Source organism: Mustela nivalis (assembly GCF_964662115.1).
Source record: "Mustela nivalis genome assembly, chromosome: 2".
Taxonomy (NCBI): domain Eukaryota; kingdom Metazoa; phylum Chordata; class Mammalia; order Carnivora; family Mustelidae; genus Mustela; species Mustela nivalis.
The window spans coordinates 159900986-159925306 of record NC_139021.1 but is presented as its reverse complement, the minus strand read 5'-3'; the positions used below and the strand labels follow the sequence as shown (position 1 = coordinate 159925306).

At 51.4% G+C, this 24321-nt stretch overlaps 3 protein-coding genes across 7 annotated transcripts in view; 1 reads left to right on the top strand and 2 right to left on the bottom strand.

Annotated features, from left to right (window-relative positions):
• The first annotated feature begins 28 nt into the window (after positions 1–28).
• Positions 29–1379, top strand: MRPL43 (mitochondrial ribosomal protein L43). The gene is made up of 3 exons (XM_082722443.1): positions 29–162; positions 252–358; positions 484–1379. The coding sequence occupies exons 1-3, from the start codon at positions 32–34 to the stop codon at positions 723–725; spliced, it is 480 nt and encodes a 159-aa protein (XP_082578569.1). The 5' UTR covers positions 29–31; the 3' UTR covers positions 726–1379.
• A 607-nt stretch (positions 1380–1986) lies between these two features.
• Positions 1987–19974, bottom strand: SEMA4G (semaphorin 4G). Of its 3 annotated transcripts, XM_082722371.1 has the most exons (17): positions 19900–19974; positions 18617–18980; positions 12373–12847; positions 12116–12264; positions 11770–11832; positions 8578–8676; positions 8346–8439; positions 8090–8203; positions 7734–7903; positions 7481–7650; positions 7036–7180; positions 6680–6902; positions 6168–6283; positions 5879–6042; positions 5675–5736; positions 3194–4250; positions 1987–3078 (listed from the first exon to the last, which is right to left on the bottom strand). In XM_082722371.1, exons 3-16 carry the CDS (start codon positions 12584–12586, stop codon positions 3421–3423), a joined length of 2613 nt encoding a protein of 870 aa, XP_082578497.1. In that variant the 5' UTR covers positions 12587–12847; positions 18617–18980; positions 19900–19974; the 3' UTR covers positions 1987–3078; positions 3194–3420. The 3 variants fall into 3 exon arrangements, with proteins under 3 accessions (XP_082578497.1, XP_082578496.1, XP_082578495.1); XM_082722370.1 differs by lacking the exons at positions 18617–18980; positions 19900–19974 and adding an exon at positions 15809–16066; XM_082722369.1 differs by lacking the exons at positions 18617–18980; positions 19900–19974 and adding an exon at positions 15809–15918 and having other exon boundaries at positions 1987–3074.
• A 703-nt stretch (positions 19975–20677) lies between these two features.
• Positions 20678–24321, bottom strand: part of SLF2 (SMC5-SMC6 complex localization factor 2) — a 49018-nt gene continuing 45374 nt past the window's right edge. For all 3 annotated transcript variants that reach the window (XM_082722359.1, XM_082722360.1, XM_082722361.1), the window contains one exon: positions 20678–24011. In XM_082722359.1, the coding sequence (XP_082578485.1) occupies positions 23976–24011 (36 nt within the window). In that variant the 3' untranslated portion in view covers positions 20678–23975. The remainder of the gene's footprint in view (positions 24012–24321) is intronic.

The window sequence follows — 24321 nt, the reverse complement described above, 5'->3', positions numbered from 1 at the left end:
GGCTGGTCTGTGTTACCTGGGCGCTGCGGATATGACGGCGCGCGGGACCCCGAGCCGCTTCTTGGCCAGTGTCCTCCACAACGGGCTGGGTCGTTACGTGCAGCAGCTGCAGCGTCTCAGCTTTAGCCTCAGCCGCGATGCGGCGTCGTCTCGCGGCGCCAGGTGAGCCGGGCGAAGGGCGCGGGGTGCTCTCCGGGCTGAGGTCGCCCCGGGTCAGCGGTCGCTGTGCTTACTCTTCTCGGCTTCCTCAGGGAGTTCGTGGAACAGGAGGTGGCCGACTTCGCCCGACGGAACCCGGGGGTCGTAATATACGTGAACTCGCGGCCGTGCTGTGTGCCCAGAGTAGTGGCCGAATACCGTGAGTGGGGCCGGAAGAAGGCTGGAGGGCAACGTGCGGGGGAGGGGGGGAGGCTGGACCGGCTCGCCTTTCGCGGGTCTGACCCCTGATCCATCCGCTTCCTCCCACCCCCTCCCGTCGGCTAGTTAACGGGGCAGTGCGCGAGGAGAGCATCCACTGCAAGTCCGTCGAGGAAATTGCGACGCTCGTGCAGAAGCTGGCGGACCAGTCGGGTTTGGATGTGATCCGTATCCGCAAGCCCTTCCACACGGACAGCCCTAGCATCCAGGGTCAGTGGCACCCCTTCACCAACAAACCAACAACGCTAGGTGGGCTGCGCCCGCGAGAGGTTCAAGACGCTGCCATAGCCCAGGTGCAAGTGCCATGAAGAGTTGCTCCACCAACTCCAATCCCAGGCTTTGGACTCTCACCCCAGTGGGGGTGGTTCTTCCTCTTTTTCCAAGCCCACATAGGCAGATAGAGCCCATCGAAAGGGAAATTGACGCCAAAGCTTTTGCTTGGGATGAAGAGCTGTGTTTTCGTTGCTCAGGAGGCAGGGCAGTGACTTTGTCTCCTAATTCTTCCTTATTTGACATCCCTGAGACCTGACTTCAAGGATATTACAGGATCTGTTCTGAAGTCCAGTCTGAGAATAGTGATCTCAAATCCCAGCATGAGGTTTCAAGATTGGCATCTGAAGATGCAACCTTTTATGCAACCATTTATATCTGCAACCTTTGAGCTAGAGAAGAATTACACTCTGCTGTGAACATGGCATTAGGATAACCACTTTATACCCGTGTGAATGTTTAGGTGAGGGCGCCTGGGTGGCTCAGTGGGTTGGGCCTCTGCCTTCAGCTCAGATCATGATCTCAGAGTCCTAGGATCGAGGCCCCCATCGGGCTCTCTGCTCAGCAGGGAGCCTGCTTCTCCCCTCACCCCCCCCCCCCCCCCCCCCGTCAAATAAATACAGTCTTTAAATTTAAAAAAAAAAAAAAACCTGAGGTTAATAAACATACGTTTACACTTGAGGTCTTCAAAATATGTGTAGATTTAAAAAATAACCTCACTTTTCATTACCCTAAAGCCAGAAGCAGAACATATAACCCTTCAGGATGGTTAGTATCAAAGGCCATGTGGTTAATCTAGTCTGGACCCTTGGAGAGTGATTCTAAGGTCAGATCTCTGGTAACAAGCTTGCCGGGGTCCTATTTCCCAAGACAGGCCCCTCTGCAGAAAGGAATTCATGTTGTACCTTGTTGGGGGAGGGGAGGTACTGAAAAGCTTCCTGTGGATGAGCGAGAAAACTGATAAACCGGGAACATCTTCTAGGCTTAGCTAAAGCAAGGGGGAGGAATGGTGAGGAAAAGAGCCAGGAGGTAAAAACCTACAATCCTTTGTATGAATTCTTGAACAGTTGTAATTTTGTCTGTCAGGCCCTTATCACCATGATCAGAGAGTAATAAGAGTCCTATGAAGGCCTGTGTACCTGCCCAGGGCAGCCAGATGGAGACTGAGGATCCCAGTTTTCTCTGCAAATGGTTTTATGGGGAGCAGAGCCAACCTTGCAGCAGTGTATCCATAGGCTCAGAAGCCTGCCCCCTGGTGATCAGGGAAAGCCAGCCTAGACCAAGTGGAACACACAGAACTGTGGGGAGAGAGGGCATTTATTGACCAACAAGAGGGGGAGGAGCGGAACCCAGGCTCCCCACTCTGTCACATGCCTGTTCTGCCCACCTGGGTGGTGAGTGGGGGCATTCCTAAAGAAGTATAGCCGTTCTTACAATAAATACATTCATTGTGGGGTGGAGGTGGGAGAGGTTGAGTGAAGGGCAGTAAAAATCCGTGGGGATTCCACGTTCTCAACTACAAAAATAACAGTCATCCTCACCCAAGGGGAATGGGGGAGCTCAGTCAGGATTTGATTGTCCCGTATGGGCCTGGAGACTTCAGAGGCCCCTGGACCCTGAAAGTGCCCCGGTGAGGTAGGACAGGGGTGGGAGCCAAGCATCCAAACTCCCAGCCTCTGCCCTTTGCATAGTTCCAAGAACGGGCTTCATGTGCCAGGTGAGACAGCAGATCTCCTCCCCCTGCTCTGGTCTAGGGGTAGCAAATGCTTGGTCCCCCAAAGGGAGGCTGGCTCATTGCAGTGTTGGTCACCCATCCTAGGGAAATGTCTGAGAGGAGAGCTGAACGGGAGACGGCTCTCCCTCTGAAATGTCCACGGACCAAACCCAACAGCTAGGTCCGAGGCAGCAAAGGGAGGCTCAGAAATGCATGTGGAAATGTAAGCACATGTGTGTGAAGGGACATGCCTGGGGCTCTGTCTGTCACTCTTGAGAGTGACCAAGGGGATGGGGGTGCTGACTCACAAGGGCTACACATTAAGGAAGAAGAGGGGAATGACACACCCTGGCTGGCCTGTTCCCAAGCTCTTGCCAAAGAGGTCACTACATGGGTCTGGCTGGAACTAGGGGAGAGGACTAGATAGTATGGGATGTGGCAATTGGAAGGGTACCCAAAGTCCAGGAGAGGTGAAATACAAGAATGCACCAGGAGGTGGGGGTGGGGGCCCTGCAGCCCAGCTGATGGACATTCATCCATGTGCACATGTGAATGTACGCAGGGCTCAGGTGGCTCTGGCGGCTGGCAGAGGTCTTGTCTGGTTTCGGGACCATCCAGCACATAGGGCCATGCAGAGGGTGGTGACATTGAGGTCGTCTGGACCTGCAGAGCCCTGCCTGGGAGAAAGAGGAAGGGTTTGAGCAAAGAAATGGGGCAACCCAAGTGCTTGGGTTACGGGAATAGGAACCGGGACCGGGTCTACAGAATACCACGTCCTGAGGGAGTACCCACCTCTGAGGAGCACCGGTTGGCCTGGGCTGCTCACAGATGGGTCTGTGGAGACTGAGGAGGGGGCTTTGGCTGGGCCTGACTCTGCTAGCCCTACAGGGACATCAAAAAGTTGGGAGAAGGGCCTGGAGTTGCGGGGGTTACGACAGAGTGGCTGTGTGGGGGAAACAGCAGCCCGGCCTGGGGCAGACAGGCTGGCTTGGAAGAGCATTTGTCCTACGAGGCCGGGCTCAGACAGAGCTCTCGTCCAGGTGCTCCACGAGCTGCGTGTGCTTCCTCTTCTCCAGGATGCGGCTGAGCTCCTCCGCGAACGAGCAGGGCCCTGCTGGCACTCCATTGTTGCTCTGCCTCAGGAGCACGTAGCTGTTGCCGTTCATCCTGCGCAGCCGGCTGGGCAGAGCCACCAGCCCGTTGGTCAGCTCGGCCGGCGGGGGTGGGGGAGGTGGAGGCGGTGGGGCTGGGGCTCCCTCCCCAGGGATGATCTGGAGGCAGCCACCTTCCAGTCCCCCAGGCCCCTCCCCGTCGTCGCCCTCCTCTTCCTCTCCAGGACACTGGCCTGAAACGGTCTGCAACTGCACGGCCGAGCCCCCTGCCCGGCCTGCCCGACCCAGAGAGTATTTCCTTCGCCGCCCTCGTCTGCCTCCCTGAAGACAGGCCACGTAGAGGAGGGAGGAAGCTAGAAGGAGGCAGAGGCCGCCAAGTGCAGCGATGGCCAGCACATAGAGCAGCCTCACGTCAGGTGCCAGCTGCGCCCCGGGCATGGCAGGGGCTTGCGGAGCTGGGGCAGGTGTGGCTGGCCGGACGGTGAGGCTGTAGGAGGCCAGCAGGGTGCGGAGGCCGTTCTCCTCGGCATAGCAACCATAGTTGCCACTGTGCTCAGGCTGTATGTCTGTCACCAGTAGCCCATCCACACCCACACGGTAGCCGTGCTGCCCGTCACTCAGGCCCGTGCTCCCATTAAGCAGCCACAAGGCCCGGGCCAGGTTGGATGGCTGGTCACAGGGCAGGAGGACATCATCCCCTCGGAGTACAGAGCGAGTTTTCAGGGGTGGTGGTGGCCCTGGAGGGGGGGTGAGAGACAGGAGTGGTCAGTTTGTCTATCTCAGGGAGGACAATGGAGATGGCAGGCCAGATGGTTCACTGTTTGCGTCCCCAGCAGCAAGCACAGGATCTGGAACCACAGTGACAACTGACAACGGTCTCCTGCACTCATGTTCTCATGTAAGGTTCCCAAGGTTTGCACTGGCTCTTCGCAGTGGTTTCAATTCCTGCTATCCGCCAGTGATTCGTAATCTCAACCTCCACCGGAGTTCTCTCCTGACTGTCAGACTCGGACATCTTCCGCCTGCAGGGCTTCTCGGTGTGAGGCCTCTGGGGCATGGCACATGAACTAAGGCCAAAGCCTCCCTCCCAGACTATACCAGGTCTTTTCCTTGAATTGTCATCACAGTGAATGGCGCCACTAGCTACTCAATTGCTTAAGTCAGAAAGAAACCTGGAAGTTTCCTTTGTCTCTCTCTCCCCTTCGCTTTTATATCTAATCTCACCAAGACTCTGCTTCCAGAACCCATCTCAGACCTGTTCACTTCTCTTCTTCCCCAACTGGGGAAGCTGGTCCCCTCTGGCTGCCATCTAATCCATTCTCCATGCAGCAGTGGGGTGACCTTGAAAAACACCATACCAACTATGCCACCCCCCTGCCTCACCTTGGTCCCTGCCCACTTCTCCAGCCCTTTCTCAAACACACCAAGCCCATCTGCCTGCTGTTCCTTCTGCTGGGTTGTCACCCCCTCTCCTTGCCCTCCACTGGTTTTCTTGCAGGAAAGAGCACAGCAGTGATGAAAAGCACAAACTCCAGTCAGGCTGCTTGGGGTCAGGTTTGAATTCTGACCCTGTTACTTCCTAGCTTATTAACTCTGGGTGGTTTACTTACTCTCCCTGTACCTCAGAGAGATTGCCCCTCACAGGGATGGGGATCATGGCACCTGTCCCCTGACTGCTGTGAGAGAAAGTGACATGGTGTGTGTGTGTGTGTGTGTGTGTGTATTCAGTCAGCGCCTGCCACCAGGAAGTACTCAGTACATGTTAGCTGTGCCTATTAACATTTGCTCTTCAGGGAGCAGCCCAGGGATTTTCCTCAGGGAAGTACCCATTATCCTTCAAACCCTTGTCATAGTTGTAAATCTTCCTTTTCTAATAAAAACCAACGAAAACAATTATTTGTGTGGCCATTTAATTGCCTGCCCCCCCCACCCCCACATGCCTAGAAGTTCCAGAAGTGACAAAAACCTTCCATCTTGAGCCTGTCTCCTCATTTATGACTCCTTTGAGCAACAACTGTCTGTGAAGCACTTAGCTCTGTGCCAGACTCTGCTAGGACATCCTTGCCGAAAGCCCACAGACATGGCCGTCCAGAGACACACATGCACAGGTAAATGACAGTCTGTGCAGCCAGGCCTACTCACATCCATGAAGGTCACTTACCCGAGTCCCTGTGGCCTTCGCAGCCTCGGTTGCCTCTCTCCATGTCCTGTATCAGTGTTGTCCTGGAGGCAGAACCAGGGGAAGTGAGCATAGTTTTCCCCAGTGGCAGGGTCCCTAAGGCTGTCACCAACTGCCCCCATGTCTTCTACAGTCAGCAGGCCTTCCTCCTCCCCTGGGATTCTGACCCCCCCTGTCACCACTCACCTGCTACTCTGGGACCTGCTGAATACGATGCAGGCATGGGTGCCGGGGTCCCAGCCACAGTAGGGGTCCCGGGCCAGGATGCAGTCGTAGCAGGAGCGGTAGCGGGAGCAGCTAGACAGTGGTAGCTGAATGACTCCACTAGGGGCCCCCACGTAGAGGCTATGCTGGGAGCCAGAGAAGAAAGCTGGTTGGTAACACCCCCAGCTCCCACCTACAGACACACACGGCCACCCACTCCCTCCCCCCTACTCTGGCAAGGCCACATTGACGATCATGAATCAGAAGCTACCTGCACTGGAGAGATGACCAGATTTTCCACGGACTGGGGTTCCTTGAACACTTGCGTCTCTTCAATAATGTGCATCCCAGAGCCCAGCACCACAGCCTTGTGGATCCAGCCATCAGCTGGTATGGAGAGGACAGAGAGTCAGAACCCAGCGATGGAATCTGGTTCTGGTCCCATGCAATAGCCTGATGGGAGTGGCTCTGGAGTCATGAGATCAGGGACAAGGATTCAGCCAGGAGAAGTTCCTCAGGACACTGGGAATTCTGGGCTAGTTATGGCAGAAATTACTGGGTTCACAAGCATTAGTGATCAGGGTCCAATATCATGGTGTTTGGTGACAGGAGTCAGCAGTCACCCAGAGCCAGTGGTCACTGGGGGCCAGCAGTGAGTGTTCACTGAAGAATCAATATCAATGGTCACCAGGGACTTGTGATCAAAAGTCATCCAGGGCATTAGCAGTCAACAAGGGTCAAGGACTCGGTTACCTAAGGGCTCAGAGCAGGGCTCAGAAGTACCTGTGCCCAGAAAGAGCAGGTCATAGGTGGGCCCGGCGGGCGTGGAGACAGGCGTCCCTGTGAGGTGCGTGTAGCGCACGTTTCGCTTGAGCAGCAGGGGCCGTCCGCGTGTGGGCACCACGGGCCGGGCCATCAGTGGGTGCAACTTCACAAAGTCCAGGACCAGGGACGGCAAATCCTGGGATGAGTTGTAGCCACGCGTGCGCAGTGAATCTGTGATGCACTGGGGCAGGGGCAGAGGTGGCGAGCTCAGGAATCTATTGCCTGCCCATCCCTCGCCACCCCCAAGGCTAGATCCTTCTGCCCCTCCCAGGGGTTCTGTCTACCCAGGGCGGACCCCAGACTTGGGCACTCACTGAGCCAGGCCGAGGCTCCGGCACCCCACCCTCATAGCGGCCCCAGCGCCGGGCACCATCCTGGTACTCCATGTAGGGACCTGCGAAGACAGCCTGCACCTCGGCCAGGTCGTAGCGGCAGATGGCTGAGGCCTCTAGGGTCTTCCTAGGAAGGGACACAGGGGAAGGGGCTGAGCCACATGGAGTGGAGCCTGTCCCCTGCCCCCGCCCCCTGCCCAGCTTGGAGCCTGCTGTTACCCTGGCTGACCCCAGCTCTAAGCCTCAGGGCTTCCCCTAAGGGTGAGGAGGCCACTGTGGCCTCTGGCCCCAGGCTAGCTGGGTGCACCTGAAATCCTCTCTCTGCTGCCAGCCTCCCCACAAGGGATCCTAGTGTACCCTCACTGACCTCTGCCCCAGCCCCCACACTGTCCCCAGTTCCTCCTCTCCCCACTGTCCCTGCACTGACCACTGGGTGGTCAGCGTGAAGGCCGCGTAGAAGTGTGTGCGGGCTGAGGCGTTGGCATCCAGGCTGCAGACAGCACGGAGCAGCTCATACTGTGGAATGTGGCAGACGAGACGCGCCTTAAGGAAGGAGGTCCACTTCTTCTGCAAGATCTTCTTTCCTCCTAGGTCTCCCTGAGGAGGTAGGGGCACAGGGTCAGGGGTCAGGGTCAGAGGTTCAGCTCCTACACTCTTGCCCTGAACCTGGTCCTACTCACCTTGCACACACGGGCCACGCGGGCCACACGGTGGCTGTTGCGGCTCTGAGCAAAGCTGCTGGGGCCCTCGTCAGTGGCACGCTCCGTGAAGAAGTAGTAAACCTTGTCATCGTCCCCCACGGCGCTGGCCTCACTCTCCCGCACCAGGACAGAGAACACAAACTCAGCATCTGTAGGTCAGGCAGTTCAAATGGCCTCTGAGACAGGCTGGGGATCCCCTCCACTACGGCCCTCACTCAGCACCGCATAGGAATAGACAGGTGCAGCCGGGAATTTTAGGAGGGGATGGCCCAGTGCCGCAGGGAGTGAAGATGAAGCTCCCCGCCCCCCATCACCCTGCGCCTCATCCCCCTGACCGTTGAGCCACTGCATGGGCGCCTCCTCTGTCCTCAGGGCGTGCGGGTGCCGGCTCCGGCGGATGTCAGGAACGCTCCGGAATTCATACCGCGTGGCTGTGTAGAGGCCTCCATCTGGAGCAGAGACGGGCCGAGCGTGAGACACACCACAAACCACAAGGCACATAACCTACGTGGGTGGTGAGTCCTCGCAAGGAGATCCATGTCCCACAACCGTATGCTGGTGGGACAGGGCGTGGGGGGAGTGCACGCTCACCAATGACGAGGCCTGTGAAGCCACGGGCTGGGTCATAAGGACACTTCTCCTTCCCCTCTTCGAAGCTTGCTGGCAAGGTGAAGGCTTCAGCATCCTGCGGGAAGATGGCGCCAGAAGTCAGTGGTCTCGAGGACAGGCAGGGGCTGTGGCCCAAGGTCAGACCAGTCTGGGGCCATGGACCAGAGCCCGGGGGCCTGGGACCAGCAGTCAGGGCGGGGGCAGCCATACTCACAATGGCGGCGCAGAGGGGCTGGAAGGCATGAGTCCCACATGCGTAGAAGTGGGTGGCGTTGAGCCGCTGAAGGAATCGCACGTGGTTGAAGCACTCCGTCTGTGGGGTGGGTGGGAGAGGGCTGTGAGCCCCCAGCCTGCTTAGAGGCCTTTTCCATGAATCAATCCAGCTTTGTCATCCAGCTCTTGCCCCCGCCCATGGGACATGGCTCCTTCTGAGATTCCAGTGGGCCTGCTCACTGCCCCAGACACAGAACTTTCCTTGAACTCACTGTCTTTTGGCTTCCTAGTGACATGACCCCTCTTCTCAGCTTCTGTCTCACTGTTAGGATTACCTGAAACACTCTGCAAGCTTCGCTTGCATTGCCTGAAGTCCCCTGCACGCCCAGCTCTGGGGCCCCCAGGACTCCCGCCACCCTGAGATGTTTCTCTCACATCTCCTTCTCAGCATTGTCCCTCTGTCCTGGAGTCCCCCCGCCCCCCAACGTTCTTTGGGGTGACACTACAAAAATCTGTCTCCAGGCTCTGGCCCTCTCTCCACCTGATAGCCCACAGACACATCAAACTCACCAGGTCCCAAACCAAGCTCATTCCCTCCTCCCTAACCCGCATCTTCCCTCCTAAACCTGTTCATCCAGTTTTTCCCACCTCACTTCATCATCCAACCTATTTCTCAGTCCAGACACCAAGAGTCAGCCTTGCTGCCTCCCACTCCTTCACCCCCACGTTCAGTTCTCCTCCACGATTCTGTCATGTCTCCTGACGTGGTCCCCTTCCCCTCCACCTCCACCACCCCAGTCCATGTCACTGCTGCCTCTTCCCTGGACAAAGATAGAGACTGCCTGATTGTTCTCCCAAGCGTCCGCTGCTCTGTGAAAGCGACTTATTTATTCAGTGAATGAGGAATACATGCATGCAGTGTAAAATTCAAAAGATACAAAGGGCTATGTTGTAAACAGAGCATCTCCTTTTATCCCTGTTGCCTTCAAAGGGGACTGCTGTTACCACCGTCTGCCGTTGTCTTCCAGAGATAGTCTACCCGTCAGCACCCTCCGGCAACCCACTTTCCAAGGCACATTTTAAAATGTAAACCAAATCATGTCACTGCTCTATTTAAAAAAGAAACTCTGGTGGCTCAGCAGAGTCCTGAACCAAGGGTCCCACCACCTCTGCCCCTTCCTCACTCCCTCCAGGCACACTGCTCTTCTCTGCCCATTAAAGGCCTTAAGCTGAGGACCTCTTGACTTCTTTGCCTTGTCAATGATCCCTCCTCCTGCCGGTACCCAGGGTTTGAATCCCAGCAGGCCTCTTTGTCTCATCCCAGTCCCTCCCTCGGTGTATCTCTCCCTCCTCTCCACTAGCCTGCTCAGCCTCCTTCCTCTGCTCGCCAGGATACCCCCAAGCCCCATGGCCTTTCCTGCCTCCAGATTCACTCTAGTTTAATTCATCTAGTGCTTGGGGCTGGATTAATATTCTTCGAGGAGTGCTTCCCCAAGATGTTTACATAACAAAGAGGTGGGGGTGAGGGAGGAATTCTGTGGTCAAATAAGTTAGAAACCATGGTGAAAACCTGCCATATCAGGGGACTTTTCAGAGCCTTAAGGATATTGCTGTGCATTGTGGGATTGAGCATACAGCCCTTCCCAAACTCATGTGACCATTAAACCCTTCTTTTAAAAATTAATGTTCCTCAGGGGCGCCCGGGGGGCCTCAATCATTAAGCGTCTGCCTTCGGCTCAGGTCATTTTCCCCGGGTCCTGGAATCGAGCCCCGCATTGGGTTCCCTGCTCAACGGGAAGCCTGCTTCTCCCTCTCCCACTCCCCCTGCTGTGTTCCCTTTCTCACTGTGTCTCTCTCTGTCAAACAAATAAAATCTTAAAAAAAAAAAAAAAATAAAAAAGTAGTGTTCCTCAGAACATACCTTGGGAAATGTTCTCCTAAAGCCTTGCTACCTGAAGTGGGGCTTGGGGACCAGCAGCGTCTGTTTCCTCTGCAAGCTTGTTAGAATTGCTGAATCTTGGGCCCTTCCCCAGGCTTACTGAGCTAGCATCTGCATTTATAACATACCCAGGGGCTTCATGCGCACACTAAAGTTTGAGAGTCTGTCAAGGGCCAGATGGTGAGAGTGTCCATTGTCACAGAATAAAACCCATCCCCCAGCTGGGCACTTACAGTGCTCCGTGACCTGGGCTCCTCTTGCCTCACCAGCCCCACTTTCTACCCACACTACATGCTGGACCAGCAGGCATCTTTGATGGAGTCTCTTAGAGGTGCCTCTTTAAAGATTTATTTTATTTTAGAGAGAGAGAGCACAAGTGGGTGGATGGGCAGAGCAGGTAGAGGGGCAGAGGGAGAGGGAGAGCGGAAGCAGACTCCCCGCTGAGCGCCAGCCCCAGGAACCAGAGGGGCTGGAGGTGAGCGGGGAGCTCGATGCGGGGCTTCGGGGCTTCGGGGCTTCGTCTCAAGACCCTGAGATCATGACCTGAGCTGAAACCAAGAGTCAGACCTCAAAGGACTGAGCCACCCGGGGGTTCCTAGAGGTGCCTCTTTAAACACAGCTAATCCCAACACCACCCTAGACCTACTGAATTAGAATCCTTGGGCCAGGGAATGTGTTTATTCTTTTTTCTTTTTTTAAGTAATCTCAATGCCCAGCATGGTGCTTGAACTCATGACCCTAGCCAGGGCCCCTGGGAATGTGTATTCTTAAAAAGCTCTCCAGATGCATCTGTTCCACAGGCCTACATGGTGCCCCTGCAGACACCCTGTTCTTTATCAGGAAAGCACTGGCAATTCACTGCCCCCCTCCATGGGATCCTGGGTACTTGACCAATTCTCTCACCAAACCTCGTTTTTTACATCTGACAAATGGAAGATAAAACGATTTTATAAGGTTATGTTGGAATTAGGAGATCCAACAGCTAAGTCAGCATTTACTAGAGGTTACTATTGCTCTCCTGATTATTATTCAGGAGCCCAGGAGAGATTAAGATGCCACTACAGGCCAAGCCGGTAGGTCACCAGATGTTTGGACTGTAAGTGCTGCACCTAGAGCCTGCTGCTCCGGCTACACTCTTGTGCTTGTTGTGGTTGTTGAGACTGACTGGCTGATCCGTACCTCTCCATTTGCGTCCCCACCAACCCTGACCAGATGAAGAGGAGGAAGGAACTGGGGACAGGGCAGACCACATACCTGGTTGTTTTTCCCTTTCTGATGGCATTTGCTTTGCATCTCTGGGGAGGCCTCCCAGCGGATCTGGAGACAGGGAAAGGGAATGGGCTGATGTGCTGACCCCAGTACCCTTGTCTTTCACCATTATCTGTGGGACCAGGTGACAGGACTGTAGGGAACAGGGGAAACTGGGGTACAGGTAAGTTTCAGGAGTGACCCTGGATGGTAAAGGAGACCTGGCTTGGGAAGGGCAGTGCTATCTGACCAGAGGGCTATGGAAGGCTCGCAGGGTGTCCAGGAAATTGAGGTCCCAGGGAGCTGGATAAAGTTGGAGACCTTCTGGGTGCTCCAGGTTCTAGGGGCTAACCTCTTTGTGCGCCCCATCTCCTATGTCACGGGCATTGAGAGAGAACAGGGCACCTCGGGCTCCAACCAGCAGTCTTGCGGAGGACTCCTCCAGCAGCAGTGTTGAGTAGTTCTGGGCTTGACCCTTGAAGTGCCGGGTCCTAGAGAGCTCTGGGGAGAGTGGGAGCAGTGAGCCCAGCTCTGGGGCTGCCTCTCTACTCCCAGACGTGGCTCCTGCTGCCTTTCAAAGTTGCAGTGGCGGAGGGGGGGGTGTCTAACCTTCATAGGGGATGGTCATCCGCGGGGTGGCATCTAGTTCTCTGGATGGTCTCCGCAATGAGGGTCCAGGGACGGCCGTTGCTGTGAGGAAGCTCAGGAAGAGGGCCCAGAGCCTCCCCCACATTTTCCTGGGGAGGCCCACACTGGTAAGAACCCCCAGGGGAGCCAGGGCCAGAGCCACAGGGGAAGAACAGTCACAGGGGTCAAGGTCCATAGAGGTCACTTGGAAGGTCAGGGGTCATGGGGCCAGGGAGGGTCCTGGAATCGAGGGGACATGGAATCACAGGGTTGTGTGGCCATGGAATCCCAGGTTAGAGGTCAGAGGGAGGGATGGATCACACACTGCCTTTCTGCATCAAATACAAACTCCATGGTGGGAGGGAGTTGTTGTAGGGTCATACAGGGGTTGCAGGTCACTGATGGGATCACCCTGCCCCAACAGAAGGACTAGTCCTGGTTCTCTGAGGTCCGTTTTCTAAAGAAAAAAACAGGAAAAAAAGCTCTTTGATCTGTATGTGGGTAGAAGGTAGATGGCATCATCCCCAGAGTTCAGGGGGCACCTGTGGACGAAGGCCCCCAGAATCCCACGTCAGGATCACCTCACTGTCGCTCTATCTACCTCTCTGCTCTGATGCAAAGTTGGGTGGAACTTGCCCTCCTTACAAGACCCTAGATTCCTCCCAGCTTAAACCCAAAGTAATGGCCCTCCTCTGACCAAGTCAGAAGCTAAGCTAGGCCTCCATCTCGACTGGAGCTCCGTGTTCAGGGAGAATGCCTTCTCTTAGCAACAATGAGTCCCAACTTGGGGCAGCAGTTGCCCTGGCTGCCTGCGGGGGTGCCTTATGCCAGAAGGCTTGGGCAGAGACATTTAATGGGCCTTTGTTTATTTTGTCCCGTTTTCCCTTTGTTTTTTCTTTTCCCTGGCCTGAGCGCTCCCTCTGGAATTTTTCTTTAATTAGCCGTTTCTCCTCCTCAGCATTCCTCTCCGAGAGGGTGCACATCTCTACTCTGCCCATGCGAGTCCATACTGCACCCGCTGGCCAGGCATCCACACGTGCCCCTGCCTGCAAACAGGCACTCGTAGACATGGCGGCGGGTGTGGGGGTGTGTGTGTTGGTCTCTGGGCCCTGGGGCTGCACAGGTGTAAAGTCTGTGCCAGAGGCTCTAGTGTGCAAGACCATTTGAGACATAAGCAACATGGAAAAAGTGAATGATAAGACCCATGAGTTCTTGGCCACCTCTCCTGGCACAGCTTGGAGACTATTCCCACGCCTGGACCCTCAAGCCAACCAGCTGGGGATGGGGTAGAAGTAGGTGGCAGGCCTTCTGTGACCCCTGTAATAGGCCTGACCACTGAGCTGGCTCTTGAAAGCTTTCTTGATGAGGCCGGTGTAAAGCAAGCCTGACCCACCCAGTCTCATCAGACACCCACAGACAGGGCCACAGGGGCCACTGGCCTCTCCCCTCCTTTCCAGGTCAAATATTAACTATGTGGCCTTGAAGAGAGGGGAAGGACCAGGAACTGGCCAGAGGGAGAACAGAAATTTGGAGCATTTATTTGAGAGGTAAAGGTCAGCACTGTAGAGGTCAGAGCCCAGGGGTTAGAATGTAGTATAAGTGGAGAGAAGAGGGTCCTTGGACCACAGAAAGGGCATCAGCTCTTGGTTTGGGGGTTGGGCAGCAGGAAGTCACAGGCAAACTGCCCATGCCCCACCTCTCACTGTGGAGGCACACCTGTTTATCTTTGGGGCCTCCTATTTGCTTAGTGCGGAAGCAGCGGGTGGAGGTGGGGGGGCAGCGGAGAGCCCTATGGCTACGAGGTATCAGCCCTAGGATTGGGCAGGAGGAACACTCCCTCCCCCAGTGACCCCAGGTCAGAGGAACCACTCTGAGTGTGGCTCACAGCAAAAGTCAAACATAATCCAGAGAGGTGTAACACGCACGCAATAGGTGCACATACACACATGTTCACAGACATACACACATGTTCACAGGGCTGTGAACACGTGTACTCACAGGAGAGTCATGCAAATGTACATTCACAGGGAGGTTTGTCCATGCATATGTTCATGTAAAAGCCTGCCAGATGTGTTCACACACATTGACAAAAAAGGTTGTATTCACATCCACTCATTCAGCAGGTCACACAGCCTCAGAGATTGACAAGGAAGGTTATAAACCCACACACGTGCATCTGAAGGATTGTACACCTATTCACAGAAAGATCCAGCACATACACACATTTGTGTATGGACATGCACATAAACACACCAATACAGTGGATCAGGCATGTTCATGTTCACATGAACAGTACTTAAACAGTACTTAAACACACAATTACATATATGTAGAGACAAGCATATGTACAAAGAGGGGTCCAGTTCTCACTGCAGGCTTGGAGGCTATCGGTGCCCACTGAGGTGCAGAGCCTCCCTCCCTTCCCGAAAGTCCCAATTTTAAGGCCGGATTCCAAGTGTGTGTGTAGTGATGTGGGAAGGCATCTGACCTCCGATGCTCAGATGGGATGGGCCTCTTTGCAAAGGAGGGGAGGGGTACCTAACCCAGGTGGAGGGAGGCCCCTAGCTTTAGCAAAGGAAAGGTGGAGTGGATGGTGTAACTTAGCGCTGCTCTACTCCGATATATAGACCGCTGTTGGAAATGTGGGAGCTGGGCAGGGCCTCCCAGCCCCCATTTATTTAACCTGTTGGGAGGGAGGGCGGGGCTAAGCGAGGGGGCGGAGCTGCTGCCCTCCCTCCCCCCAGTGGCCACAAGGCTTCAAGGTCTCCAGTCCACACCCCACACTCCACCCCCAGTACAACAGTTTGGATTCCTCCCCAGGGCCAGTCCCCTGAACTCTGGTCACCTTCCGAATATTAGATCCTAGGGCTGAAGAAATTGAGGAGGGGAGAACCTCCTCCCCGCAAAACAGGATCGATGTTGGATCAGCAGGCTCTCGACCTTCATCCCAGATGTCCACCTGCTTAGTGTTGGCGGCATCCCCCTCTGCCCAGTAGGATGGCCATCTCTTCTGGCCTGAGAGCCCCTCCCCCGCTACCCTCTCCTTCCATCACCCTGCACCGTCCGCGGGTCTTCCCTCTCCTCAGATCTGATCTCAGTCTCTAGCTGCAGCTCGAGGACAAGCTCTCCTTCGATCCTGCTGGACGCCAGGAGACATGACCCAGATCCCAGGGAACACTGTTCGCCACGCGGGTCCCCGCCCCGCGCCGGTCCCCGACTCCGCGGTGGCGGGTCTGCTTCCAGCACGGCCCGAGGCCTGGCCCGCGCCCCTCTAGAGCCTTTATGCGGGACCGGGAGACTTGCCGGCGAGAAAGGCCTGGCCCAGCCTGGAGGGTGGAATGGACATGGGGAAGGCCTCCTGCCCTCCACCCGCCCGCCCCAGGCCCCGCCGCTGCCGCCCGCACTCCCTGCCTCTCACCTTTGCGCTCGGATCCCGGGCCATAGAGACGGCGATGCGCTGCTCGGCGGCCCCACAGCACCAGCTGCGGGAGGAAGGGGCCGCGGCCGGAGGCGGGGCGGGGGGTGGTGGAGGCGGAGCCGGGGGTGGGGCGGGGGCTAGAAGGCGGGGTCAGGGAGGCGGGGCCGACTGGGTGGGGTGCAGGGAAGGGCGCCGCTCTCTTCTTTAGCGCCCCCCACCTTACACAATAGAGAAGGTTTGAGGCCGAGACTCCTACGGCCTCCGGGCATCTGGCGTCCTCCGCCCCCTAGGGCCGTGGCCCCCGTATTGCCCCCTAGTGGTGACTATCATTCCATGCGCTCTCGATAGGCTTAAAGCCCACCTTCCCTCTCCTCTGTCCCTAGGACCCTTCTGACTTACCTAGTGCTGGGGACTTACAAACCTCTCCTCTGGGGGCTTAACTTTCCGAAGGCCCTCTGACCTGTCCTCTAATCTGGACCTCACTTCTTGCACTCCTGCCACCCTCTTCTGCTCTCTGCCTAGGATGCAGTGGGCCACAGTAGGTACGGCCGAGCATAGGGGAAGCTCTGAACACAGAACGGGATCTGGATTCCCAGCTCAAGAGCCTCCAGCTGCTTAGTCCTTCAGCTTGAAGTCTGAGTAGGTCGGGCTTGGAGGGATGAAGTAACAGCCTGGCCAGAAGTTCACAGAGACAATGCTGTTTTTCCTGATAAGTAAGCCACAGCAGTTTGCGCTTGTCCACTCAACCAAACCTTACAATAACTGGGGTTTACCTCTCAGGGACTGGGTCACTCAGATAACTGCCTTTCCTTCCAGCTCATGTTCAACATCATTTTTACTCCAGGTCTTCCAGTGAGCTCTCCTCATAGGCAATCAGATATCCTGTCCCTCTGGCTCAATCACCTCACCTATAAGGAAACTAGAAAGCCCCCCTCAGAATCGACTCCCCAACCAGGGGAGATCCCGGATGGTCCTTCCATGCAAACTTTGTGCTGCAGGTTGCCAGCAACTCAGACTATACACCTTTGCCTCATGGGCTGTCAAACCCTCTAGGGTCTGAATCAAACCAGGGCTGTAGCTATGACCTGGCCTGATCCTCCCCCTTCCCTCATCCGTGCCAGTATTGTAATAGGCCCAAGACCAGGACTAAAATGAGGAAGGCCACAGGGACACAGATAACCGACTCTTGCATGTGCCTGGGAGTCAGAGCTCTGGAGAAGCAGGGGGGTTAGGAGAACAGGCAGATAGATACACGCTGGCCTGAAGGAGGGTGAACAAGATTCAAATGGCTCTGTCACTATTGAACTAAAAGGACTCTGGGAAAGACATGCCATCGCTCTTTCCTGAATTCCCCACAGCTCAGTTTGGCACTTCATCAGTCAGTCTCGTAGTTTGGGCTGCCGTGTGTGACTGCAGATCGCTAGACAGCAGGGCCCACGCTACACTTCCGCCTCCCCCAGCGTTCTGCAAATAGGATGTGTGTATGTGGAGGGGGAGGTAGCTGGGAAGAAATGCTTATGTTAAAGTGTACACACACTCTTAGACTAGCCAGCTTCATTTTAAAAACTGTACCCTCTTTCTATCCTGAGAGATTCATAGCTCCATTTTATAGATGAGAAAACAGGCTCTAAGAGGTTAAGTGGCTGGCCTTGAAATTCTTTCTTGTTTACAGAGAGGATATAATCAGTTCTGGAAAAGCCTGAGAAGAGGGAAATGGGGTACACCCAAAGGGGAGTTATCAAAGGCATAAGTGTGCAAGTTCGTGCACAGATGTGTACTGGAGGAGAAGGCAGAAAGGAAGGGGTATGAAAGAGAAAAGGGAATTTAATGTGATGGGATTGGAAGGTTGCTAGTGGGAAACAGAAGGGAAAAGTCAGCAAATAGTTTGGGAGAGACCATAGAAGAAAATCCCAATAGAGAAAGGAAGTCCAAGCTGGGAAGTCCAGGAAAGACATGGCTAAGAAAAAGAAGTCTGTAGTCCTGTGGGAAAGTGGATTGGGGGTGGGAGTGGGAGACAGCAGAGGGAGGGCCGGAAGATGGCTAGTCCTGCAGTACCAGACAGGAGACTGGACCACAGGGGCCCAGTGGGCTACACGACACAGCTCCTCTTGTTCTCATAGAACTCACGGTGCTCACTTCAGGTCCCTGTGCAGCTGCAGTGATCAGGTGGCGGGCTGAGCATCCCACTCGCGCCTATACCCTGTGAGGCAAGCCTTTCTCCTCAAAGGTGCCCAGATGGCAGACTCAGAACCTCACACGTTTCAAATGAACAAAAGGTGTAAGTGACAATGTGGAATCCCAGCAAGGCGCTTCCTGATAATAGAGATTTACATCACAATCCACTTCTCTCTGCCGTTCTCCACTTGAGGCTCTGAACCTAATGATCGGATGGGATGGCAATTAAACGAACTTTCTGTAGAAAGCTTCTCCGACAATGCTCTTCTCTGCAAATCAAGCTGATAAAATATGAATGAGGGGAATACTGACAGTGGGAGATACTCAAAATCAAAGGAAGAAATGAATCCTAACCTAGCCACTGACTTTGTGTCCTGGGACACAGGCAGGGCATTCTGTGAGCTGGTTCTTTCTCAGCTTTCAAGTCACTACCCTGGCTGCTTCCCAGGGTGGCTAGGAGAGGATCCCATCTGAAAAGCTTCTGGTGTATGACTTCACAAGCACAGACCGTACAATGTTGTTTTGTTTTTGCTAGGCTATTCTCCCCAACTGCACTGTAAGAAAATGCCTGTTGTTCTCTGCCACCTACACACCAGCATTTGGCTCCAGGCTTCGCACAGAGCAGCTACTCACTGTATAGCAGGGATCCTAGGTGAAGGGGGTCGGTATGAACTCCTGAAACTGAGGCAAAGAACTCTGGCCTAGTCAGGTTGTCCTGCTTCCTGTCCTCTGTGGTTGCATTTCGGTTCCTGCTTTGCCGTCTCCACCTCTGGTTTGCCCAGCACTCTCCCTTTAGGTAGCGTGATCTTTATTTGGGCCACATACACAGCTGAGGTCCTTCTTCAGTAGGGACTGTCACCAGGGCATCAATGCTGTAGTCTCACTGTCCCACTGTGCCTCAGAAGCCTGTTTTGCCTGTTAAGTTTTCCTCCCAGCCAGTCGTCTTGGAGTCAGACCCAAAGTTGGGCCTTCTGGTTTGCCCTCTCTTGACTCCAGCCTGGGGAATGGTTAGCAAGGAAAAGGGAGTGTCAGGATATGACGACAACTGATGGAAAATCACCACCTACCACCCCTTCTCAGATTTGGTATGCTGAGTCCTAAAAGTCATAAATTTATATATACATGTGTATATATACATATACATATATATGTATATTTTTCTTTTTTAAATTTTATTTATTTATTTATTTATACCAGTAGAGACAGAGCTGGACAGAGAAGGCTCTGGAGCTGTCAGAAGGAAGAGAGCATACCTACACTACAATTTTAAGGTATGGTTTGCTTCGATGTCAGTGAACCAAGTGCCTTCATTCAAATTATTATTATTATTTTTTTTTTTAAAAGATTTTATTTATCTATTTGACAGAGAGAGAAATCACAAGTAGGCGGAGAGTCAGGCAGAGAGAGAGAGAAGCAGGCTCCCGCTGAGCAAAGAGCCCAGGACACTGAGATCATGACCTGAGCCGAAGGCAGCGGCTTAATCCACTGAGCCACCCAGGCGCCCCCATTCAAATTATTTTTTTAAGTAATCTCTACGTCCAACATGGGGCTCAAACTCACAACTCGAGTAGCATGTTCTGCTGACCAAGCCAGCTAGGTGACCCTCCTTAAGTTCAATTTTAACTGTCATCTGAGAAAAGCTTCAAATTAGAGGTAAATGATACCTAGCATATATGCCAGGCACCTTGCTACATACTTTTCATGCATTATTCCCTTAATCCTTATAAACTCTGAGATAGACACATTATTCCTTTCAATAGAGGAAGAAACTAAGGTTCAGATAGGTTAAGTAACTTGCCAAAGATCAAACGGTTGGTTTGGTCAATCTGGGATGTGAGGTCAGGACTAAGGTCAAAGTCAAGGCCCTGAACTTGCACAACGCTATACTGCCAGCATCCCAGTACTTAAGGCAGTACCTTTGCTTTTGTCTGGCTGTTACTCCCACACTCCTCTACCCCAGTCAGAAAAATGCTCACAAGTGGTCTTCTCCAAAGCAGTCTGTCAGAAGGGAGAAATACTGGCATGTTCTGGAACCTGAGGCCTCTGGCAACCATGCCTAGCCCTTCTATGAGCTCATAATAGTTTCTCCTGTGAGTTGTCAACTTGTGTCTCCCTTTAGCTGGCATACGCACAGCTTTATCTGCCTGGCAGGTGCGAGGTGGTCCTGAGCCCTGCTTCTGTATCATATGGCTTCCCCTTTCCTTGACCTAGGCTCTAGAACAAGGGAGCCAGGTCAAAGGGATTTCTTTCTAGTCCTCTTTGGCCAGTAACAGTATTTGCACCCAGATGACAGAAGGTGCTGAGAGAGATCTGTTTGTGTTGTTCATCATGAGAGATCTGTTTGTGTTGTTCATCACTGAATCCAATTCTCAAGAGTGCCTAGCATGTAGTAGGTACGCAATAGTTGTTGAATCATCCGAGTGAATGAGGTAATGTAAGAATGAGATTACTGAACTGCTGGCCACAAATTATGCAGCACATTATTAAGTAGTTTATGTAAAAGTGAACTGTGTACAACTATAGCTTTATGTATTCCAGAAACAAGCGACATCAAGCCAAAAATACAGACTGAAGAATCCAAAGCAAGAGGAAAAACCAATCAGTTTAAAAACTAGGGGGCAGGGCAGGGAAGAAATAGGACATTCCAGATATTTAACCATCTCCCACTCCCAAACAAATATTACCGAACACATGTTCAAACTGAGAAAAAGCATTTTTAATAACACACACATACATTCATGGAACTTTAAACAAGATGTAGTAAAAAAATCTTTAAAAAAAAAAAAAAGAGAAAAGAAATCTGCATTTACTTGTAAACTGCCTAAGAGCTGGTGGAATAACTGGCTGACAGGACTGCCCAGGGAAAGCAGATGCACAGATGACCAGGTGCCCCAGCACTGTAAATGAGCAAGAAATAACCATCGCAGAGCACTCTCCACCATGCCCAGCCACCAGTACCCTATTGCCTCCTTAGAGACAAACCAGGACAGTCTCTTCCCTAATTTTCTAACTCAGTTACTTGTTATTGGGTCACCTCTTAAATTTTTTATTTTTAAATTTAAAAATTACCCTTGGTTTAAAGACTCCACGCATTATTACTGGCCAGTCCCCCACCAACTATACTTGTTTGGACAGAAATAAAAATGCAAATGCTCCTGACTGAGCCTGGATGACAACATGCCTTTTTTTTCTCTCTTACATCTGGGGAGATTTTTGTGAAGTCAAAAGCAAGCTATTATTTGTACTTCAAAACAAAACCAAAATGCCAACCTTCCAAAAGGTGACAAAGGCACCGCTGCCGTCAGAAGATAGACAGGAAATGTACAAATGCTGTTACTTTACTGCTACATCAATGCATTTTGTGCATGGAGAGCCTCTTCACTTAACATGATATAACTAAGGGAATTGTATTTTCTGATAACAAGAAAAGCAGTTCAGAAAAGGCAAACAGTTACACACAAAAGCATAAACACTTACAAGTACCTTAATTTTCAGCTTGCAATAAGGGTAATAAGTTTGACATACATATCCAGAAAATTAGACAAGGTTATTTTTGGCACAGTAATATTGCCAAACACACCACCACTCAGTGCAAGCTTTGTTTGCCAAGTCCCAAAAGTGGCCTGACATTTTCTGTGCAATGAACATCCCCCCCCCCACTACCATCCCATTCACTGGGCAACAATAGCAGGAGGGAGACAGAACATGGGGACTCAAGAGGGAGAAGGATAATACTTGATTTGGGAGAAAAGTCATGGGCTACTTGTGCTAAAAGAGAATCATCCAGAATTTGTATGAGAACCCAATGCAAATACTGACTGGAGTTATGACCTGGAGATGGAGACATCTACCAGAGTCATAAATACAAGGGCTCAAACTGATGTCTGGCCATTTTTAAAGGGACAGGTGAAGTATTTTTCTCTAATGAAGAAAGACAATTAAAAATAGAGACTTTTCTTACTAGAACTGCTAAATAAAAATGTATCAAAGTGGTTTTAAATTTGATGAGCAGTTATCTCTTGAAACTGCAATACAAAAGGGTCACTTAAAAAAAAAACCTGAATAACCCACTTGTCCCCCCGTCAATGTACACGATTAGAAAATATTTACACACTGTAATTACAAGCAATATAAGCAGTATTTTATACTTTGAGTTTTTGTACACTTTACACAATGCAAAATGAGAAAAATATGAACACTTATAAAATTACACACAAATAATGTATCTACAAAGTATTAAATTACAAAGAGTGAAAGCCCCCATTGTTGGGCAGATAGATGCCAGAGTTTCAAGCTTCTGTCAAATAGAACTCTTTGTATCTATCTCATTAACCATAAGTGGCATTTTCTAATAATACCCTTGAGAGGTAGTATCAAGATAATAATATTCTTACCAGTAAACTCAACACAGAATAAAACTTTTGTTGGTCTGACTCTTGGAGCCTCATTCAGTAGGGGTTCTCGGGAGTTGATTTACGTCTTCCCTATAAAATCTCTAACTGCTCAATGCTTGACATGGGCTCAAAAGTTACTTATACTAATGTAAATGATAAATTTAAGATAAAATGCTTTTTACTCCTAAGCCTCAATTTAGAGGTAGAAAGCTATTTTTAAAAAAATTATTATCTCCCCTCTCAAACCATAAATCTCAAGTCCAATTCCCTTCCTCTCCATCATCTCCTCCCCCACAACTGGAGACCTCAGAATGCTCAGGAAAGCAGTGTCATCCAAGTCAATATTGAAGGAAAAAAGTTGTTGACATTCTCATTCAAGAAACAAACCCCCGCCCCAAAAGGGACACTCAGTCAACAAAAGAATTTTTCAGTTAGTTAGTAAGAGTCTATTACTACCAAAGGCTTCAAAGGGCCCTTGGGCTAAGACTAGCATGTGCACTTCTACTAACCCTTCACCATTTAAACCCAAGGATGGCTTTCCAGTGTTTAAGAATATTTAGAGCAGCTGTGGTTTTCAAGTGCAACAAATTTAAAATACAAGCACACACACGCGCGTGCACACACACACATACACACACACATGCACACACATGCGTGTGCAATGTCCCAAAGAATAAACACCATCCAGGTCTCTGCCAAGCTTATATACTCATGAAAGTAAGGGTTTTGGAAACTTGTCCAGATCTTTAAGCTTCTATACTATATCTGTAATATGGCTAACCAAGGGCCAGGATTCTAAGATTTAGCCAAGATTCTAAGATTTAACCAGTATTTAAAAAATTATATATACATTTAAAAGGAAGCCAAAACAAACTGCTTACGAATGTTTTGGCATGAAAACAGAGACACTATTTTATAGCTTAACTTCTTCCCCTTAAGGGGGATTTGGCAATATACCAAATTTCTGATTCTTAACTGTTTAAATGTATTTTAAAAACCTTACAGATTTATAATCTTGAATAGTGAAGGAAAATGTATGTATTGAAACCTCCCTGTGGTTTATAGCAATTACAGAAGAGATTTATTCTTTTTGTTATTAATCTCAGTTCTAAGTCTTCTTTTTGAGTCTTAAAATAACCAAGGGCAAAATGAAACCCAACTGGAACTTGGTCTTGACTTCCATGTCCAACTACTCAAGTTGGTCCAAACCCTTTCCTACATACTTCCTGTGATTATCCAAGTGCCATAAATACACCCCCCCCCCCAAATAAAAGGATAACTGGCTTACAATTTAGCAAAAGAAGTTAACAGGGGTAGGTTAGACATGCAACTATTAGTTGCTTCTACCACTCCCCTCTTGTTATAGGATGCTGCTCTTTTTAAAATGTCAGTTGCTTTAAAATTAAGCAGATCATGTTTCATATCTGCTTTAGAAATGGCAATTTCTTCATTACCAGCTTCATACTAGATATTCAAGTGGCACATTTGCAGCACATTTTCTTAGCATTCCACTGGAGTTTGTAGCATTCTTTCTACTCCTCTAGGAAAAGATCTTATTGAATTTCTCTTGGTTCATATTCTTGCTGCTTCAAATCCTGTTATGAATCTGGTACCCAGAAGTCATGAAGCTGCCCCTAGAAAAGGGAAGGGGGAAAAAACAGGATAAAGAAAATCATATTATGTATTAATCCTTATAAAACTACTAATCATCAAACAGGATTTTGCTAAAAGAAATAATAAAATCTTTATATTATATATTTCTCTGAACATTTATGGTAATCAGAATCAGTTTTCACATTTTGTGGTCCAACAATTAACAATTAATTTTAAGAAAGCACAGAATAAGTGCAAGATGTTTTCCTCACCAACACACACATGTGGAGGATCATATTTAAGAAGTTAAATAAAATGTTAAGGTGACTAACAGTAAAGTTTTGGTATTAA

What these genes read in the sequence shown, in the direction of transcription:
- MRPL43 (XM_082722443.1), top strand. Translation starts at nt 32, where the DNA reads ATGACGGCGCGCGGGACCCCGAGCCGCTTCTTGGCCAGTGTCCTCCAC. An exon ending in GCGTCGTCTCGCGGCGCCAG is followed by an intron (nt 163 to 251) that starts GTGAGCCGGGCG and finishes CGGCTTCCTCAG; the next exon opens with GGAGTTCGTGGAACAGGAGG. An exon ending in CAGAGTAGTGGCCGAATACC is followed by an intron (nt 359 to 483) that starts GTGAGTGGGGCC and finishes CCCGTCGGCTAG; the next exon opens with TTAACGGGGCAGTGCGCGAG.
- SEMA4G (XM_082722371.1), bottom strand. Translation starts at nt 12,586, where the DNA reads ATGGACCTTGACCCCTGTGACTGTTCTTCCCCTGTGGCTCTGGCCCTG. An exon ending in AGCCCCTCTGCGCCGCCATT is followed by an intron (nt 8,440 to 8,577) that starts GTGAGTATGGCT and finishes ATCTTCCCGCAG; the next exon opens with GATGCTGAAGCCTTCACCTT. An exon ending in GCGTGGCCCGTGTGTGCAAG is followed by an intron (nt 7,651 to 7,733) that starts GTGAGTAGGACC and finishes CTACCTCCTCAG; the next exon opens with GGAGACCTAGGAGGAAAGAA.